The 21,445-nt window shown below is 46.1% G+C and overlaps 2 protein-coding genes across 4 annotated transcripts in view; both read left to right on the forward strand.

The window, feature by feature from the left end:
- The window catches only part of GNAL (G protein subunit alpha L), a 156,902-nt gene that overhangs the window by 130,134 nt on the left and 5,323 nt on the right, over positions 1-21,445 (forward strand). For all 3 annotated transcript variants that reach the window (XM_040479418.1, XM_040479420.1, XM_040479419.1), the window contains 6 exons: positions 11,664-11,718; positions 13,240-13,313; positions 13,864-13,922; positions 14,433-14,553; positions 16,461-16,591; positions 18,553-18,620. In XM_040479418.1, the coding sequence (XP_040335352.1) occupies positions 11,664-11,718; positions 13,240-13,313; positions 13,864-13,922; positions 14,433-14,553; positions 16,461-16,591; positions 18,553-18,620 (508 nt within the window). The remainder of the gene's footprint in view (positions 1-11,663; positions 11,719-13,239; positions 13,314-13,863; positions 13,923-14,432; positions 14,554-16,460; positions 16,592-18,552; positions 18,621-21,445) is intronic.
- CHMP1B (charged multivesicular body protein 1B) lies at positions 3,049-5,777 on the forward strand. The gene has a single exon (XM_040479430.1). The coding sequence runs from the start codon at positions 3,168-3,170 to the stop codon at positions 3,765-3,767; it is 600 nt and encodes a 199-aa protein (XP_040335364.1). The 5' UTR covers positions 3,049-3,167; the 3' UTR covers positions 3,768-5,777.

The raw sequence follows: 21,445 nt of genomic DNA on the forward strand, positions 1-21,445 counted from the left end.
AGTGGAAAGAATGGAAAACTTAGCAATAGAATGTAGATAGATGTAGAGAAGGGAGTCATCAGGATGATTCCTAAGAATCTGGCTCGAGCAAGTAACTGGGTGAACAGAGGTGCCATTTCATAGGTAGGATGAGGAGGTTTTTGGGAGAAGGACTGAGAGTTCAGTCAATTGGAGGAGTTGCCAAACAGTCTGGCACCCCAAATTCTCCATTGTCCGGAGACAGGTGGGGATACTGGAGCTCAGAAGGAAACTTGCTCTAGAAATGCACGAGTGAGTGTTAGCTATAGATCATACTGAACACAATGGGGATGGCTGGGGTATTGATAGAGAAGAGGATGAGGCCTAAGGACTGCTGCTACCCAGCTCAGGGGGAGGAGGGGCACTGGCCAAAGGTGAAGTTGGCCCCTCCTTGTTCCTGCTGTCTGAAAATATGGCTTCTGGAACCCTACGCCATGCTCTAGACTGACCGGTCCAGAGAGGAGACTTGCCATCAGTCAGTGACAGTAGCTTCAGGGGGCGTTAATTGCTTTTAGCAACCTTAACTTAGGTCACATCAACCTTAGAGTCCATGCAACTCCTCAGTCTTCTCAAAAGAACAGCTAAGTCACCTTATTCTTTTAAGCCAAAGATGATCAGTCTATTATTCTTATTAACTGCTTGGAGTCCTCCTTATTTTATTATACTGGTCTCATTATATCCATGGAATCTTCTTTCTTTTTTTTTTTTAAGTTTATTTATTTATTTTGAGTGGGAGGAGGGGCAGAGAGCAAGGAAGAGAGAGAATCACAAACAGGCTCCACAACGTCAGCACAGACCCTGACGTTGGGCTCTAACTCACTAACTGTGAGATCCTGACCTGAGCCGAAACCAAGAGTCGGTCACTTAACGGGCTAGCCACCCAGGCGCTCCCACGGAATCTTATTTCTAACACGAAGCAGATGTGTGGTCACAGGCCAGTTGCCTAGCTCTCTGTACTTCAGTTTCCTAACCGGTACATCGGAGACGTTAGTAGCATCTACCCCAGAGGGCTTGTGAAGGTGAGATGAGCTAATTCATGTGAAGTGCTTGGAACAATGCTTGGCACACCAGTACTTAATAAATGTTTGTTGTTCTCATCCTCCTCATCTATCAGAGTTTCTCGTGATTATGCTCCAAACCCTCTCACCTGATTAGAATTTGTCATTGGGCAAACTAAAGAACATGTCAAGGAACCATTTGGCTAACTGAAAGGAAACCAAAAGAAAGGGAGGGTGAGTGGGGGTGGGGGTGAGCAGAGAAGGAGACGTAGGTCCTCTACCCCCACTTCAAACAGATTTCCTTTTATTTGCTTTTTTCTGTTGTTTCTAGAAGTGTCCCATGTGAAGAAAGAGTTCTGCTTTGGGGAAAAAAAGTAATCTTGGCTAAGCTGCAAAGTAGGATAATGTTCTAGCTCCTCTCAACCACAATTCAACTCAGCAAAGTCTTACTGGACTCAGTGCCTATTTTGTGAAGAGAGCTTGCTGGGTTCCTTAGGGGGAAAGGAATAAAACTGTTCTCTACCTCCATGTGGTTCATAATACAGTAGTGCCCTGAACCCACAGACCCAGTACCAGGAGTTATGCCCTGTGTGCTAAGGCAGAGGTCCAGAGTACAGAGGCAGCACAGAGGAGAGGGATCCTGGAAGGCTTCATGGAGGAGGGGGCTTTTAACAAATGTCAGGATCTCAATAGGCAGAGGTATGTGGGGTGGAAGCTCAGGCAACAGGGACAATGTACACAGAGGGAGGAGCGTGCCTCATTCTCCACACTGATCAAGTGACACAAATGATCATAGACTTCCATGCTTCAGTCGGGTTTGACTGGCACAGAGAGGAAGGAAAGAAAAAGAAGGTGGGGACCCAGTATGCCTCACAGAGAAGTTCAGCCTTTTTGCCCAGATTTTGGAGCACATGAGTGATCTAATCAGAGCTGTGGTTTAAGAAGATGCATGTGACACGCGCACCCCCTTACTTTGTGGTGCAAGACGGTTTGCAAGTTACCACAGGAAACCGAACGGGATGGTGTGACTCTGGATTAAAATTCTCTCTGAACAGAACTAGCTCTTGCTCTTCATTTTCAACCTAGCTCATTAGGGCAGGTTGGGCCTTCTTGTATTTTGTTATTGCTGTATCTGAGGAATCTTTCTAAAACCAAAAAAAAAAAGCTACAGGACACATTGCCGCCATTGCAAAGCCTGAGTTTTTTAAGGGTATAATACCAAGTGACAGTTTTGATGTATGGCAGTGGGTGTCGGTCCCAATACTTCACCATCTTCTGCTTGCATAATTTAAAATGACAATGTAGCCTGTCAAACTTAAATGTGAGTGAAGTTCCTTGGCTATTTATAAAACATCAAATAGATAGAATTGTGTCAGCAGAAGATGGATGACAGTTGCTGGCAAAGCACCTATAAGCTGAACTTAAAGCTACCGTATGCATATGGTGGTCCACGGTTCTAAAGGTATTTTCACCCATTGCAGTAAAAGGATATCACAATATTCCCTTCCAAATTGTAGTCAGAAATTGAGAAGCAAGTCGGTGATGCAGGTTTGTTTTGTTAACGAATTAATGAACCACGGCTCAGGTTCCCCTGAGGAAGTGGAAGTTACCCGGGCAAATAAAGAAAGCGCTGGTCTGCAGACCTGGCTGACGGTTTTTAGCCCCCTGACCAGACACCTGAAGCCCTGCCAAGTTGGACCTCGGAGATTTTTTTACGGGGATTTCGAGACACAGCCTGCCTGCGTCGGTAGATTAATTCCCAAGTGTGCATGGACACTCATTTTTGTCAATTTACTAACGCTTGAATGTTTGTAAAACGGGGCGTAGAAAACAAGCGCCCTGGTCGGCACCGGCAGCGTCCACTCGTATGCGTCCGTCCGCGTCTGCGTGGTGCGGCCCGAGCCCCGCCTCGGAGGGCGTCCCCCAGCCCCCTGGGTCCCGCAGGCCCCGCCCCCGCCCCACCCCAAGCGCCGTCCGTCCCGCAGGCCCCGCCCCGGCGCCGGGCTCTGACGTCACCGTCTGCGCCGCGCGCCGTAGAAACAGGAAGTGGGACCAAAACAAAGGAGCGGCGGCCGGGAGCGGACCTGCCTCTTTCTCCTTCTTCCGCGCTCATATTGGCCCTGGCCACAGACCCCTAAGAACCGTCCGACTATGTCCAACATGGAGAAACACCTGTTCAACCTAAAGTTCGCCGCCAAAGAACTCAGCAGGAGTGCCAAAAAATGCGACAAGGAGGAAAAGGCCGAAAAGGCCAAGATTAAAAAGGCCATTCAGAAGGGCAACATGGAAGTGGCGAGGATACACGCCGAAAATGCCATTCGCCAGAAGAACCAAGCGGTGAATTTCTTGAGAATGAGTGCGCGGGTCGATGCGGTGGCTGCCAGAGTCCAGACGGCGGTGACGATGGGCAAGGTGACCAAGTCGATGGCCGGTGTGGTTAAGTCTATGGATGCGACGTTGAAGACTATGAATCTGGAGAAGATCTCTGCTTTGATGGACAAATTTGAGCACCAGTTTGAGACGCTGGACGTCCAGACGCAGCAAATGGAAGACACGATGAGCAGCACGACTACGCTGACCACTCCCCAGAACCAAGTGGATATGCTGCTCCAGGAAATGGCAGACGAGGCCGGCCTAGACCTCAACATGGAGCTGCCGCAGGGGCAGACCGGCTCTGTGGGCACGAGCGTGGCCTCCGCCGAGCAGGATGAACTGTCCCAGAGACTGGCCCGCCTGCGGGATCAGGTGTGACGACAGAACCCACTCTGAGGTTTCCTGGCCGTAGCCACCTTCTGAAATGCTCTGTATATTAATGAGATACTATACACTAGAAACTCTGAACATGCCAGAATGCTGAAATGCTCTCTACTTAAGATGCTTCTACCTTTGGGTTTACAGTGCTCTCCAGATACACTAAGAAATTCCAGGCTCCCTCCATCTTAACTGGATTTTAAAGTTCCGTATAGCTTGTGATGATGTGTATTTTTATAGCTGCCTTTTAACAGAACTAGTCAATTTGGTGTGTATGAATCTTTCTCGAAAATTTGGTCCAAACTCTTGTTCGGTGTATTCACTTTTCTGCCTGAATTTTCAAAATTGGGGATTTTTTTTTTTAATTTAGTGTAATTGGTAATATCTAGAATTGACAGGTGGTGCATAAAAATTAGGAGGAGAAGGATTGCTTAGATTGATTACAGGGCTATCAACACCTCATTCAACTTAATGGACCGTGCTATTTCTGTGGGGTTTGGGGGGTCTTTTGTTTTGTTTTGTTTTTTTGCCATCGCCTCCAGACTTCTGTTGATCTGTTCACATAATTTATACTGAAATTATGGTGGGACATTGTGCATAATATTTTCTTACTGTTTATGTTCTATAAATTTTCATGTGGTAGTTACGTTTTTACAACTGGAAAAAGGCCACATAATTTCATTTATTATAAGGAAAAATTGCTCGTTTATATTTTTATTTACTAAAGACTTTGTCAAAAGACAAGGTTTAACGTGACAGTTTCAAATGAACGTCTTGAACACACTTCTAGTTATTTTCCTATCTCAACACTTTAATTAGCCTTGTTATAAAGTATGTTAATTAGCATGGCAGTCATATTACTCTAACATTGCCAAAGAACTGTTGATTGGTTTAAGAGAACTCCGGGGTGGTGTGTTTGTAGGTTTTCTTTTGATTTTAATAACCAAAAATAGACATCAAATTAGAACTGCATTTTAGGTTCTAATTACTTGCATTTATTATTTTCTTTTAGAGGAACAACTTGTTGAAAAGCCTTGGAAGTAAGTTGGAATGTTTTATTTAGCCATGCAAATAACTTAAGTATATGTGCAGCCAGCTGGAAGTCTGGGAAGGAGGAAAGATGGAGAATTTGACAGTAGACTTGACCCTCTAAGGCTAGAGCCCATCTGTGCTGCCTTTCATCTTTCTAGAACAGCAGTGTGTGTTTTCTGGCTGCAAAGTAAAGCATGTAACCACCACTTTCTCAAAGCCTCTGAACATGGAGAAGAGCAGCTTGCTTTTATTTTGGCAAGTGTATTAATCTAAGTTAAATACTTGCGGATATTTGAAATTTCCCCTTTCCTTCACTGGTAGATTTCTCCATAAGAGAATTCCAGTGTTCCAAAAAAATAGTTATAGGGACTCTTTCAAGCCCCTTGAAAGATTCATGGCCAAACAGTCACCATTACATTTTCCAGTATGAATGGGTGTATTAAAGAAAAAAAAAAAAAAAATGAACAGGTAAATGCAGATGAGGACTGACCCTCATTTTTAAGTGTCTTTACATTTGGATGTTCCGAAGTCTTCCGTAAGGGATACCTGTCGATTGATTATCTGTCCCTGCCTCTTCTTTCTAGAGCTCTTCCCTTTTGGGGTCTCTTCTTATCCACATGGTTGCACAGAGGCAGCTATGTGAGCATAGCATGAGTCATAACCGCCTCTTTAGACTGGGAAAAATAATTACAACTTAAAATATAGCTTAGTGTTGAATCCTTTGGTAAATTAAAGACCCTTTTATAGTGCAAATACTCCCAACAAAATTAATATATTTTGTGAGATTAAACAATGCTTGTATATGCTTGAACTTTCTTAAAATATGTTCATTTCAAACTATATGAATGTACATTTTTATGAACCATAAATATTTTCAAAAGCATACCAGGCCCATGAATTATTTCCTCACTTTTGCAGCTGATGAAATGCTGAAATGTAAGCCACAGAAGTTTGTCAAATAAATCATTTTAAACTGCATGTTATTGCATGTGAGTGTACATCCTATTTAAGAAAACTATATAAGAAAAAAGAATTCAGAGGAAGATTTGGTTCAGAAAGCATGGTATTCTTCCACACTCTTCCCTTACCACCTTAATTTCTGTTTTGTTAGCATGGAATTTTCATGTATATTTCTAGAAACTCTAGTTATTACTTCTTTACTGTAATAGTTTCTTCATGGCAGCAAGAATTGTTCCTTGTATTGAAACTTGCTGGACTAATGATAGATCTATTTTATAAGAGGCTTCCGCTCAGACATCCCACAGAAATAGTTAATCTTCCATGCAGGTACTAGTACAATTTTTACTCAAATCTCCTTTTTATTTTCTGCCTTCAAATGTACAGTTTCTAACATGGATTTATAATATACTTTTAGTTTATTTTATGAACAATTTAGCTTCCTTCATTTTAGATGATACGTGTGCAATTTAGAACTCTTACTAAAGCTGTTTCTTCCAGAAATGTTAATGAATATGTGCCTTTCAGGTGGAGGCATGCTATGAGTCTTGTACACTGGGTGCCTACCCTGCTGTCCTTGATTTGGAAAAGAGCCACCTAAAATAAGCACCCATCTGATAACCTTACTAACAGAACGTAGTCTCGGGTCAGCCAGACAGACCTCACATCATAAAGCAGAAGGGAGGAACCTTATGTCTTAGATGCCTCCTCTGTAATACACACAACATCTTCTAGGAGCCATTTCTGTAGCCAAAAATCCAAAGCTCAACACCTTCTGTAATACTGGCAAAAAGCTCCAAGTGGAGCTCAATGTCCAGTGGACATTTCAATGAACTGAGGAACAGGCACTTGTCATAGCAAATCATAGCAGAATGCCTGCCTGGTTTACCTAGGTTTGTTTTTCTACAACTAGATGGTAAGGCAGTGTCTGTCTTGGTCACAATTACTGGGCCTGGTGTGGTACCCAGCTGAGCTGGCTCCTGGTAGTGTCCCTGGTGTGAACGCATGCTCCCTTGGGGTTCTCAGCTGTAATCCTGCCTAGAGTTCTCTAATGACAACGTACACAATGGGTAAAGAGGGTGCAGGGGGCACTCGGCCAGAGCCCTGTTATGTCTCCTCAGAAGCACCGTGTATCCTTTTCTTTCAGCATGTTTCTTCAAACTGAAATGTTTGTTCCTACTGTTTGAGGTTTATACATCCTCCCTCCCTCTTGAATAGTAGCAGGACAAACAATTCAGCAGTGTTTATTCAGAGTGACTGAATACAGTAAAAGATTTAGACTAAAGTATATCAGATGTCGACTTGATAGATCTGGGGCTTTTTTCTAGGGAAAAGACACGCTTCTGCCTTAAACAGTACTCCATACATTTAGGTAGGTAAAGCATACACAGAGAAAAATGGAGACGAGTGTATACGAATGTTAAAAAGTCATCAAAATGAACACTAAGCTTAGTGCACTTGACACACATGTGTTTTATACTTCAACTTTTAAAAAGGAAGTTAAGTGGGGCGCCTGGGTGGCTCAGTCGATTGAGCATCCAACTTCGGCTCAGGTCACGATCTCGCAGTTCCTAAGTTCGAGCTCTGCATCGGGCTCTGTGCTGACAGCTACAGATTTTGTTTATCTGTCTCTCTCTGCCCCTCCCCTGCTCAATCTGTCTCTTTCCCTCTTTCTCAAAAAATGAATAAACACTTAAAAAAAAGGGAGTAAGTTACAGCATAAAGCAGCAGCCCATACTAATCAAATCATACACGTTGAGTACACACAGAATGGGATCACGGTGTCCGTTGTGGTTAGAGTTGGCTTCTTGCAAGAGGTAGGGTTGAATCTGGGGCTTCAAAGAAAGTAAAGTGGGAATTGCACAAAGGTCTGAGAGGCCCAGAACCACACGGGGATTTGAAAGGAGTGGAGGGTTCGTTTGGCATCAAAAAGAGGGAAGAGATTGGACAGATTGCCAAGGGCTTGGAGGCTGGAATGAAAATGTGGACTTTACCCCGAGGAAAGGAGCAGGAGTGTGAGTCATCAGATACCGTATTGTCCTGCTGACACGAGATGAAGCCTAGAGCAGGATGGCAGTAAAAACAGAGGAAAAGATGCGTGCACAGGGGTCACTGAGGCACCGGGGATGCTGTGGGTCAGAACCACCTAGGGATGTGGCTCAGCTGGAAATCCCGATTCCTAAGGTTGGCACGTGCTGCCGGTCCGAGGACCGCCTTCTGGGCAGCACGTCAGAACTGCCTGGTACTTTGTCACTGTGGAGGTCGTATTTTTCTCCTCCACCGGTATCTGTATGTCTTGCACATTAGCATCGTGAAGTAAACGTCACTAACGCTGAGGAAAGTTTCTCACTGACCTTTGCCAGAATTGCAGCTTGCCACTTGTTCACAAACGAAACAATTTGTAACACATTTTAATTAAATATAGTTGGTGCTTTTTCTCAGATCTCATCGTTTAAAGGTGTTTGAACAACAGTTTTCCTCTTTTCATACTCCCTTGTCCTGCTTCACGATCAACGCCATGGTCATAAGAACTCTGTGACTTTTGAGTTATAGTGGGGTGGCAGACAGCAGCTGAGAAATAGACCATGAGCTGCTGTTTTGTGCCCGTATCCAGCAGAAGAGGGGATGGAAATGGAAAGCATGAAAATGTTTCTCCAAGCACGAATATCCTGAGCTGTAGCTGGAAATAATGGGGGAAAAAACCAAAATAAATTGCTTTCTAACTACTTTTTGACAGCATGCATATCACTGTGGTGACTTTTTATAATTCTAGTTTGGTATTGTCTTGCAACTGAATCCAGTGTGAGTGACTGGTCTCCGAGGTTGAGTCTTAACTCTGGTTAATTTTTCCACGTAAGAGGCAGTGGCATATTTAAGAAGATAGTTTTAGTAACCCTTTAAAATGTAGTCATGTGAAATTCTGTATATGATTTAGAAGACCCTTTTAAGACTCAGCTTTCTGTAGATATTATCTTAGGAGCTCTGATTTGAAGTACTTCTTTTTTTTTTTATTTTTTTTTAATTTTTTTTTTCAACGTTTATTTATTTTTGGGACAGAGAGAGACAGAGCATGAACGGGGGAGGGACAGAGAGAGAGGGAGACACAGAATCGGAAACAGGCTCCAGGCTCTGAGCCATCAGCCCAGAGCCTGACACGGGGCTCGAACTCCCGGACCGCGAGATCGTGACCTGGCTGAAGTCGGACGCTTAACCGACTGCGCCACCCAGGCGCCCCAAGATTTGAAGTACTTCTAACAGCATGCTGGAAAAAATACAGTGATTGAATCAAAGATTAAGGCAAAAGGCTGGCAGAAATCCACAGTATAGATTCTTCTGTCATTCCTTTATGCCTTAGAGGGTCTTTCAAAGAACTGGGGGGATGCATTTACATTCAGGGGGGAATTTTCACATTTTATTTTCATTGCACAGATTTGAAATGCATGAACTCACAATACCGTTCAGCGTCAGTAACAATTGAGAAGATACTCTTGGAAATGTTCGGATGCCTCTCAGGTCTCACTTAGATCATTAAGTACCAGAGCCGGGTGGAACTTTGAATATCTGCCCTGGAAATTAGGGATGGGAAAGAACTCGACATCTTTTGCCTTTGTCATTGGCACCTCAGAACCACTTATTTTTAATAGCGTTCGGTATGGTACTCCCACCTCTTCCTTTGGAAGACAGTCTTTAATCGCATCTATCAAGAACTTTTGATGTATTTTTTTAACCACATTTCATTGTTTCTACTTATACTAGTTATTACCATCTGAATTAATTCACCCACCTACCTCCACCCTCTTGCATCCTGTTTGAAATTGGTTGCTTCCTAAACTCTTAACTATACCCAAAGGCTCCATATTTAGGTTAATTTTCTAGCCCCTTTCATCCGCGATGATTGGTTTTTGTGTCACATGTTCAGTATTATGTGTCTCCTGCTGGGAGGATAGACCATCTCTGAATCGAATTACTGTAGCCCATGCAGTGTGGGGGCAGCACCCATCTCCCAACCAGACCGCCTAGTCGGCTGGGCTACAGACCAGAGCCCCCTTTCCAGGAGCAGAGACCTGTCTCACTCTCCATCAGAGTCTTTCCGCCCCTTTTCCACTAGACGGTCAGGAACTGGGTGGGTACTTCTGAGACGCTCTCCACCATACCAAATTCAAGGGCAGCAAGGACTGAGCCAAACTGCACTGTGGCTCTCAAACCAGACCTCAAGCAAGCTAGGCCCCTCCCTGGGGCTCCCGTGTTTCCCCAGCTCCCAGGCGGGCCCTCCTGCCCCACCTGCAGAATTGTTTGTGCCCTGTCCGAACTCCTCCTGCTCAGGGACCAGCTCTCCCCACCGGCCAGTTTACCCATCTTCTGGAAGGCACACAGCAACACCTACCAGGGCTCGAAGTGCCTGCTCCAGAGAGGCCGCAGGCAGATCCGGGTCCCTTTGGCTTCTCAGCAGCCCTGCTGCCTAGCCAGAGTTCTGCAGATGACTCACGACCGCTGCCGTGACAGGCAGTGCAGTCATGAAGGGCCCCCAAAATGTCACCCCAGCACCAGGCCACATCTCGGGCCACTGGGGGCTATCTGTAGCTCTCCAGGAAGGAGGAGATAACAATAGCCAAGGGAATTGAGTAGCCTTAATGTGCCTTCAGCCTCCCTCTTGCCAGGCTGGAAGCATCTTACGGGCCTGCCATGCAGGCGGGTGGGGGGAGCATGTGGAGATGGGGAGGTGACAGCATCCTGCACTGTGCAAAAATGCCCACAAGCATCAGAGCATTAGAGGAAGGCCCAGTAATGGAACCCAAACCATCCCGGCTTGGACAGACCAGGAAGTCGGCCATGTCCCCCCTAGTCTGGGGCACATTCACTCTCCCCAGGGCTGGAGCCTCACCCACAGCCAGGAGACCAGGGGCCACTGAGTCCCCTCCCTCACTTATATGTCCTCCCTCCCTTTGAAGCCTCCGCTGCCCCCTCTCTGTCCAGAAGCAGCCCTTACTCACCAGGTAACCAGTCCCCAGGTCTTCCTGTGTCTTAAAAATCTCCACAGTGTCCATTATGGGCTGGGCCTCTCAGCCACCTGCTCAGTTACGTCTTCTAGCTGCGGGAGAAGCAGCAGAGCAGACATTGATTCCCCGAACAAAGATTTAGGGGCCAGACCTGCGCTAGGTGCTGGGGATACCTGCGCCAGCGAGACAAAGACCTGCCCTGGGGGTCTCGTGTTTTGGAGGAAGAGATAGACAATAAACATAAACAAATAAATGTGACTCGTGTCAGGCCGTGGTAAGTGCCACGTAGAAGAATAAAGCAAGGTTGGCGAGGAGATGGACAGGGTGGCCTCTCTGTGGGGAGAGAGAGCAGGTGCCCACGTCTCCTTCCACGTACACATACAGTGCGATTTCCTCCCTCTCCTTTCCTTTCATTTACTTCTCCCTCCCTCTGTGAGTCCCTCCAGGGGAACACACCAGGTTAAACCTGCTGATGTGTGTGCGCTCGCACATTACTTGGATCTTATTAGGAACCCGTGACGCTGAAGGAACGTCTCTGACCTCCCGCTTGTGTTTACATTGCAACATGGGCTTCTGCTACTATCCTGGCCTTGAAGGAGGCCCTGTGCCCCTCCCCAATTGCTGAGTGGCCCCTCCCCCCCAACTCTAGGGCGGTGGGCAAAAGGGAAGAGGGAAGGTTAAAAAAAAAAAGAGGTAAAAAAGAAAAGAAAAGTCAGCCTTGGCCCCTCCATCGGGAATGTTCTGCTGTCTGGGAGGACACATACTCAGGGAAGGAAGGGGGAACTTACCCCAGCTTCTCTGCCAGCCCCTGCCTTCCTGTGCTTGTGTGAGGAGCCCATCCCCTTGGCCCGCAGTCCCGGAGAGAAGCCATCAGAGAACACTACTGAGCCCATGCTGGCTTTCTTTTCAGCTTCCTGGAAAGAATCGACAGTGTCAGTCTGGTGGACTACACACCCACAGACCAGGTAGGTGAAGCGGGAGCCCGCAACCACCTCTTTGAACTTTCTGGGACAAGAGGAAGTGCCAGTTATCACTCACTGACTATTTTAACGTGGATTAAGGAGGAGGGATTCCACAAGATAGCTACTTCTGGCAAATCGTTTCCACTGTCCCTGCACATACACGCAGCGTACCCACCAGAACCTGTGCTGTGCCTCCTGACTTAGCTCTCTAAAACCTACTGGATTTCTGGGGCGCCTGGGTGGCGCACTCGGTTAAGCGTCCGACTTCAGCCAGGTCACGATCTCGCGGTCCGTGAGTTCGAGCCCCGCGTCGGGCTCTGGGCTGATGGCTCGGAGCCAGGAGCCTGTTTCCGATTCTGTGTCTCCCTCTCTCTCTGCCCCTACCCCGTTCATGCTCTGTCTCTCTCTGTCCCAAAAATAAATAAACATTGAAAAAAAAAAAATTTAAAACCTACTGGATTTCTAAACTGCCAATATCAAAGTAATTTCCCCTGTGGAATAGGAATGTCCCAAAAATAAATAAACATTGAAAAAAAAAAATTTAAAACCTACTGGATTTCTAAACTGCCAATATCAAAGTAATTTCCCCTGTGGAATAGGAATGTGCCACTCCCGTGCCTCTGGGAGCTGTGAACGGAAAACTGAACCTGTGCTTCACCAGCTTCGTAAACTCTGCCCATTCTGCTTTGGGCCCTGGCCTGGCTCACATATTACAGGCACGCTCTCCGGGTGTGACCCAGAGCGTCGTCTTTGGGTTGAGCTGGATAAAAGCGTCCCACTGCACATTCAGAAGTAGAAGAGAGGGACCCTCTGTGCCCCTCGAAACCTTTGGCACTCAGGCATCTGCAGAGACTTGGAGAAAACCCTGAATTGCTCAGCTTAGGAGGCTCCCAGCAGCCTCTAGAGCTAGTGAACGCCAAAGAAGTTAGGGGGCTCCATTCAAACAGCCTCTCCAACACCCCCCCCCCAGTGTCCTATGTCCCCTGGAGGGCCTTGGCAGTGGGCCCCTCCTGGCATCTCTCTCCTCTCTGCCTCTCCTGAAGGCCTGAGCTCCTCTCTCACCCCAAAATCCATCTCTCTGTGAGGCTGACCCCAAGAGCTCAAAACTATCCAAATCTTTGTTTTCGAGCCTTTGGTTTCTCACCCAGAAGGTCTGCACCCGGAGCAGGTGGCTTTGCAGGTAGGTGCAGCAAGCAGAGAGCCGCGGGGTCTCCTGTCAGGTGCAGGACAGGCATGGACGTACATGCAGAAGTGATAAATTAAAAAACAACAACAACAACAAAACCTGCTAAAGGAAATTAAAGCACAGCTACTAAGTCTCTAAGACAAAACTAATACATCAATTATGACTTTCTGCTGGGAGGGAGGTGGTGAGACAGACCATTTGTCTGACTTTTTAGTTATTATTGTTTCTCTTACAATTGGAAGAGATGGTCATCTGAAAAACTCCGTTATTATGGTTGCATTCAGGGCTTTTCCTTCTGAAGAACAGTGTTGCCACTTGGTTTGTCTTCTTGTTCTCAGGACCTTCTCAGATGCCGAGTTCTGACATCAGGGATTTTTGAGACCCGATTCCAAGTGGACAAAGTAAACTTTCAGTAAGTTGTTGACAGCAGACCTGCTGCAGAGACAAGGGCAGGACGCCCCCCCGCCCTGGCTGTCTGCTGGCGTCCTGATGGGGTCGGGGAGCCCAGCCTTCCTCCCATGGGCCCTGGGACATCAAACATCCCAATTGTGCCTCGCTGTCCTTTTGGATAAGTCCGTACAGACTCTGTGGCCCTAAAGGGCATGCAGTAAGTTTAGGGCAGGGAGGAACATGGGAACCAGAGCCACCTGAAAAGGTGAGAAAGATCCAGTGGCTTTTGGGTAGGTACAGAGGACCCGCTCAGGCAGGGGGATGCCTGGCACAGGCTGCCCTGAGAAGAGGGGCCCGAGCCGGCCTGGTGACCACAGAGTGAGGGCTGTGACCCCAAGGAACAGCTTGGTGGGGACTCCCGGGTCAGGCAGAAACTTAGAGCCAGTGGAGCAGTCTGCGGGGGCCACCCATGGGGCAGTGCTTCAGGCGGGGAGCCTCAGCCAAGGAAAGCAGCACAGAGGTGTCACGCCCCCCCCCCAACCCCGTCATCGTGTCCTGTTGTTCTTCCACAGCATGTTTGATGTCGGCGGCCAGAGGGACGAGAGAAGAAAATGGATCCAGTGCTTTAATGGTGATTTCTGTGCTTTGAATCAGATTAGACCATCCATCAAATGCCTTAAATGTGAATCTCATAAAGAATTTAAGCATCCCAGGGCACCTGGGTGGCTCAGTAGGTTAAGCGTCCGACTTCGGCTCAGGGGAGGATCTCACAGTCCGTGAGTTCGAGCCCCGTGTTGGTCTCTGTGCTGACAGCTCAGAGCCTGGAGCCTGTTTCAGATTCTGTGTCTCCCTCTCTCTCTGCCCCTAACCCACTCGCTCTCTGTCTCTCTCTCTCTCTCTCTCTCAAAAATAAGCATTAAATTTTTTTTTAATTTAAAAAAGGAATTTAAGCATCCTAAATTTACATTTGTCATTTGCTCATATGGGTGCATTACTGAAACAACCACACACACAGTGCTTCTTTAAGTCGTTCTTATAATCACGGGATGAAAATGAGTAGCAGCTGGACGTGTACTTGATCATAACCACACAGTGGCTCTCTAACCAGGGGGCTTCCCTTTATCTCTCTTCTTCCACAAAGATGTCACGGCTATCATTTATGTTGCGGCCTGCAGCAGCTACAACATGGTGATTCGGGAAGATAACAACACCAACAGGCTCAGAGAGTCCCTGGACCTTTTTGAAAGCATCTGGAACAACAGGTTATAAAAATAAGAAATTCAGTTGCACCTCTGGATCGCAAATTTTCTTTCATTAAAAATACCACTCAGCTCGCTTTCATTTTTATTCTCCAGATATATTCATTCTTTTCTTACTGGTAAATCCAAAACCATTAGCAGGATCTCTTTTGGTCCATCTCGTGTATAGACCCACTTCAAATGGGCAGTAGTCCTCGATGAAGCTCTGATAGTGCTCTGTTAAGAAAATTTAAGGAGCGTCTTTGTGACTCAGCCAGTTAAGTGACTGACTCTTGATTTCGGCTCAGGTCATGATCTCAGGGTTGTGAGATCGAGCCCCACATTGGGCTCCATGCTGAGCATGGAGCCTGCTTAATATTCTCTCTCTCCTTCTCTCTCTGCCCCTCTCTCCCTCTCTAAAATTAAAAAAAAAGGAAAGAAAGTTTAAATATCTGTTTTTAAAGCTCAAGATTATATCGAGGGTTAAAAAATGGTTTTGCTTGGTTTTTAAAATTTAGAAAGTACCATCCACAAATAACTAGATGATCTCTAGAAGATCCCTTACAGGTCAAAGGCACAGCATAATCATGTTTGAAATTGCTACTAGTGCAAAGGGGTGATTATTTTAGAAAGGAACCCAGCAAACACACACACACGATACATACCTATATAAAAATCGAAGTGTCTTCTGAACTATTTAAGAAGAAATATCACCAAGGAGGACAGGAAACGTAAGCTGACCTTGCAAAACATTTGGATTATCAGGAAAGTATTTATCAAGTGTTTAACACTTGTTCTCAGTAATATAGTATTGAGACAGTTAATGAGAAAGAAAAAAAGTCAGGAAATACTGGGTACATGAAGGAATACTTTGGAGTCATTAAAAAATTTTATATAAGCGTATATATAAATTTTACATTTGTACATATTATATATTTATATATAATTTATATATATATAAATTTAAATATATATATGTAAGCACACACACACAACCACATGAGAAAATGACCACAATACTGTTCAATGAAAAAGCACATTAAAAAACACCATGACCTTATTTTATAAATATGTCTGAGAATAGGAAAAAACCTGGAAGTAAAAACATAACAGTTCTAATAGTTGCCTTTGTGTGTAATTACATTTGATTTTTTTCTATGTATTTTCTGTGATTACAAATTCATTTTTACCAGGATTATGTATTTTATAACAAGGAACAGTAAAACTATTTCCACTTGGAGGAAGAATGGATTGTGTTTCTAATTCATAGTAAGATTCCTGTGCACTAGTCATCAGCTTGATTCCTTTGAAATAACAGAATTTACAAAGGCTTTGCTGATGTGCATACTGAGCTCATCTTAAGCCAGTTCTCATGTCTGTTTAGGAAAACAAGGAGAGAGAACCTTTCCTCCACTGTAACGGAGCCCCTCCCCTTAACTTGTCCAGTGCAGTGGTCATGACCGATATCTGGTTAACAACCTGCTCCACCTCTGGAGAAATTCGGCCTGTTCTGACTCAAGCCAGCTACAAATTACATTCTGTGTGATTAGCTAATGACTCATGTATTTTATTGTTATTATCGCTCTAACTTCTAGTTTATCTGACCCTTTCTTAGTAAAACTCCGGGTATATTTATTCCATAAATAAACCTTAGCTTTGGTACCAGTAAGTTTATATTCTCAGTAAAGATTAATTAGAAAATACTGAACTGCTAAATTAACTCTATTTATTTACTATAAGGTTTACTTACTATAAGAATGTCTTGCATGCAGATGGAGTGGGGGTCCACAAGATTGGTACATCAAATCATTCTAGATCCTGTACATTTCAGGAAGATGGAAATGCTGTTCTTTTCACTGAGTACCTCCTCTGTTAGAGGTACTTTCACGTACTAGCAGATGTGAAGTTTGTATGTTTATTTCTCTTTTCAGGTGGTTACGGACCATTTCTATCATCTTGTTCTTGAACAAACAGGATATGCTGGCAGAAAAAGTCTTGGCGGGGAAATCAAAAATTGAAGATTATTTCCCAGAGTATGCAAATTATACTGTTCCTGAAGATGGTAAGATTTCAAAACCAGTTCTGACTCAGGAAAAAATTTGGTTATTTTTTCGTTAGCCCTGTAACTGTAGTTCCAACAGATGTGATGAACATTTAGGAAATTCAATTAATTTGCATCAACTCTCCGGACTGCAGCCCCCACCTTCAAATGCTAGAGTGTTAAAATGTCCTATTTAGGATTCCATTTGTCGGGGTTTGACTTTCCATTCAAACTGTGCAGGAGAAGACAGGGCACTTTTGGGTGTGTGTCTATTAAGTACTCTCTCTTGGTGTCTTGGCTGAGTCTGTCCTGAACTTGGCACTGTGTCAGCCCTTTACGTCGACCTTGACTCTCACTGTAACCCTACGCGGAAGTTTGTTATTTGCATGTTTTCCTGTGGAAAGTGAGCTGAGAGAGGTAGTCAGTCGTTCAAGGTCACTCAGGTAGAGCTTGCCAAGACGAGGCAGCCTCTGAACCTTCATGCCCAAGCCCACCCTTCCAGCCACCACGGCCCAGCGATGACTTTGGCTACCAGTAGGATGGCCTGGCCGACCAGGTGTGGGGTTCAGGGGCAGGGGGCTCTCAGTGCTAAAGCCCTGGACTGGGGCACACCCCGTTTCCAACTGCGGCTCCTCGGTTCTCAGCCCACCTTGGAGGAGGGGTTCATTGGCAGTGAAATGCTACCACTTCCTAAAATTTGAACCCCCAGCTAGATAAAGCAGAATGAAAGGGACTGTCCTAGAAACTTAGATAAGAAGTGAAGAAAATTCTTCATCCTTGTGCTAACGTTGGCCAGTCTAGTGTTGAGCCCCTGGTGTAAGAGAAGTCAGCAGAGCTCGGCTTGCATTGCCCTCTCATCTCTGACTACGGCCCTCAGCAAGCCAGGCTCCCATCCCTACACTCTGGACAGTCAACACTGAAGCGTCCACTGTCATGTGCTCTCCCTCCTCTCTGTCTTGGTCCGGGCCCTCTTCTTCTTCCCCTCTTCTCAGTTCCGGATCTGGTCAAGGTAGCATCCTGCCCAGGCTTCCTTATTCTGTTCACTCAACTTTCCAGAACAGTCTTTGGATTGCTGCCAAAATCTTTCTGAAACACAACCACAACTCTATTTGTGATCCCTACCAACACAGACTTAATCTCACCACAGCTGAGGCCACACGTGACCCGGCCAGAAAATATTACAAGCTAGGTTCCCCACCACAACCCTCCGTGGATCCTGTGCTCCTTTCCCACACACATTTAGGGGATCCTGTGCTGCAAACCCTCAACCCTCTGTGGATCCTGTGCTCCTCCCACACACACCCTCAGTGGATCTTGTGCTCCTCTCTCTGCCTGCTCCTCCCTCCCTTCTGCACCGAACCTGCCCAGGCACCTGCCCTGGGTCAAGCATGGCAGGTCTCCAGATCAGGGCGGACTCAGCATCTGTAGAATTCCCCACCACCTGCTCAGCGTGAATAATCATATAATCATGGTAGTTGCAATAGAGAAAGAAAAGAGCGATGAGACCATGCAGGGAAGCCGAGATTTTAGGAACTTGGAATCTGCACGGGAGAAGAATCAGGTTACTACAGTCAATTTCACAGAAGGGCTCCGTGGTAGGAACAGTGAAGGGGAGGGTCTCCAGGGAACAAGGCTAAGAGAATGCAGACCGGATGAGCACAACCACTGCTAAAACCACAGCCCCTGGAACCTTCTCTCTCAAGGGAGCTCTGAAGGGGATGGCAGCTATGGGATTGGTCAGTGTTCAGTGGCATGCTTTCATTTTCTCTGAGTGGGAGTCATCCCCCATCATCAGAAACAAAACCAAAACTTTCATCAGCTGCTAAATGAGAGAAATAAAGTTACATTTCAGCTTTCTGCTTTGCTCTGAGTGTCTTTTAGTGCTGTGAGTGCACCGCAGCCCTACTTTGTAATTCCTCTTCCATTTTCCATAGAGTTGTATTCTCATCACCTAAACAAAATTCCACTTGTAATTTTTACAGCAACACCAGATGCAGGAGAAGATCCCAAAGTTACACGAGCCAAGTTCTTTATCCGAGACCTGTTTTTGGTAAGCAGTTTTATTCTTTGCTTTCCTACCTCCTTAGAGTTGTATTGTTCTTTGCAATTTGCATATCACTTACCCTTTCATGATCTGATTTAATCTCCACCCAAATTATGAGAGGCGAAGGAATTATTACTTCATCTCACCACTGACCATACTGGGGTTCAGAGAGGTTGGGCTTTTCACCTCAGGTCACACAGCGCCCAAGCAAAAACAAGGAGCACAGCACAAGGCCCCAGAGAATGGCACTGAGGCCCCCACCAGACTGTGTTCACTTGTGTTTTCCTAAAAGGAAAGAAGCCTTTAGCAGAGTCTGAAATACCAGCACCCACACTGGGTGCCCCTCCCCCTTTCATTCACTCACCACTAAGAGGCTAATTCAGACATTCAGAAAAATTCAGATCTCTCTCTTTTTTTTAACTTTTTATTTTGAGATGATTTCAAATTTACATAAAAAGTGAAAGAATTATATATACGTGGACTGTGTGCTTCTGGAGAGGTGAGAATCGGCCCAGTGTGCAGCAGGGACGGTCCCACAGTCTGCCTGACATTTCCACGGGGATCAGGTGCCTTCCTGACTCCTCAGGGGAACCTTATTATCCTATTCCCACCATGGGCCCCCATCGGTTGCCTCCTGAAATCTTATACTGAGTGAGAAAGTAACAAGGATAAGAAGTCAAGTCCCCAGGGTGAGTTCTGAGGAACAGTATTCCCCAGGAGGTTAACAGGTAGCACGGGGAAAGGGCTCTGCAAGGAGTAAATCTGGGAAATAAATCAAGTGAGACAGGTTTCTCCGTTGTCAGACTTTCTAGAACCTTTGCTATGCCCGTGTGCCTTGTGAATCTCTTGGATAAGGTAAATCGGTTTGTAGTTTATCACAGGCTTCCTTTTGGAGGAACATCTTGCAAGACCATAAAATATAACAACACATAAAAAGCTGTCCTAATGAGGACTAAAAGTTAACTAAGTGTGCCTATGAGGCATTTAGTGCCACCACCATTTGATGTTGGGAAGAAACCTTTGATTCTCTAACAATGGGAGAAATCTGGCTTGTATGCAGTTTGCAAGTCAGGGAAATAAATGCCTAGGGGTTATTGATTTAGGTTTTTTTTTATGGTGGAATTTGCCTGGGCCAGTGAGTCGTGGGAGGAGTTTTGAGTTGGAAGCCCTAACCCCAGACCTAGAAGGCAATGGGGCAGGTTACAGAAATGGTTAACAGTATCGAATCTGGACGGGAGCAAATTTGGGCGAAACGATAACTTTGGTGATAGAAGGCCCTGAGACGGGGTGGGGAATAGAGGCCGTACATGGAGAGGGAGAGGTCTGTGGGGGGACCCGGCCTTGAGGAGGTAAAGGTGGGCTTGGGGAGAGAACGGCAAGGGCATAATGAGATAGACCCCTCTGTAAGAAAGAGCCACATGCTGTCTGAGCGTTCTCCTTAACTGTCATTGTGTGAGGAGGGCAAGGACCACCAGGTTTGTCCCAGTCAGGGTCACTTCCTCCCAAGACGGGGAGGCCCAATTCATCCCCAGAGCAGGAGGAACTCAGAACGAAAGGGGCAAGGAGCCAGGAGGAGGGAGAGCCAGGTGGTCAGCCCCCCGTGTTCCCCTAGTCACCGTCAAGCTGTCCTGTCCCTCACACTGGAAACCACCTGCAAGCCCACGCCCAGACCTGGGCCGGAGAGTCCTCCGGGGCAAGCGTCATCAGACCTTTTAAAGCAGGTGGTAAGCATGAGTGGCACCCCGTGTCTTGATGCCTTAGGCATCTGTTAGAAGCCTGTATGCTTTCATCGGGCTTCTCTTCCTGGTATTGTATGAGCTCCCCTCTGATTTCTTTTACCTTGAACATCATCTCCTGACAGGGGACCTCAGAGATGGGCAACAGCCAGGGGACCCAATCAAGCACAGTCTGGAACTGCCCGGTTTTCCTTGACAAGCTTATTGCTGTCATTTACAGTGAAAACCAGTGTGTTTAGAGATAAGCAGACGGCCACTACCTTTGTAATGACTCTGCCTGACATTCTTGTTGCCCCAGGCGGGGACAGACTGGTCAGATCATTACAGAAGAAAGCCTGTTACCTATTCGCCCACTCCGTGTGACACGGCTCTTCCTCCCCATGTTCTAGGGCTATAAAGATACCTACCCTACACGTTTCAGTGTCCTTAAGTTTTTTAAAAATTATAATTGCTCAAGAGAATCCTAACTGTTGCTAAAAATAAGTCTGTGCTCCCAGGAGGAGGTTCATAACCTGATGGAACATCTTTACCCCAGCCCAGCAGGGGTCTCATCTTGATTCCCAAGATGCTTTGCAAGAAAGGGGATGGGAGCGGGGACGAGGAGGACGTCCGGGGATCCCTGTGGGCACCAATGAAGAAAGCTCCATGTGACCTCTACATTCGCTGGCTGGGGAGGCCGTAACAAAGCACCACCAACTGGGGGCTTAACACATTATTTTCTCACCATTCTGGAGGCTAGAAGTTGAGATGAAGATGTCAACAGGGTTGGTTTCTCCTGAGGCCTCTCTCCTTGGCTTGTGGATGTTCACCTTCTCATTGTGTCTTCTCATTGTGTCGCCACATGGCCTTTCCTGTGTGTGTGTGTCCCAATCTCCCCTCTTCCTATGAGGACCTTACTGGGTTTGGGCTCACCCATATGACCACATTTTAACTTATCTTTTTTCTTTTGTACTGCTTATTTATTTTTGAGAAGGATGGGGAGAGAGAGGGAGCGGGAGAGGGGCAGAAAGAGGGAGACACAGAATCCGAAGCAGGCTCCGGGCTCTGAGCTGCAGCACAGAGCCCGATGTGGGGCTTGAACTCACAGACCACGAT

The sequence above is a fragment of the Herpailurus yagouaroundi genome, unplaced genomic scaffold (genome assembly GCF_014898765.1).
Source record: "Herpailurus yagouaroundi ecotype Mexico unplaced genomic scaffold, PumYag 142, whole genome shotgun sequence".
Lineage (NCBI taxonomy): Eukaryota > Metazoa > Chordata > Mammalia > Carnivora > Felidae > Herpailurus > Herpailurus yagouaroundi.

Coding starts and splice junctions, on each gene's coding strand:
- CHMP1B (XM_040479430.1), top strand. CDS start 3,168: ATGTCCAACATGGAGAAACACCTGTTCAACCTAAAGTTCGCCGCCAAA.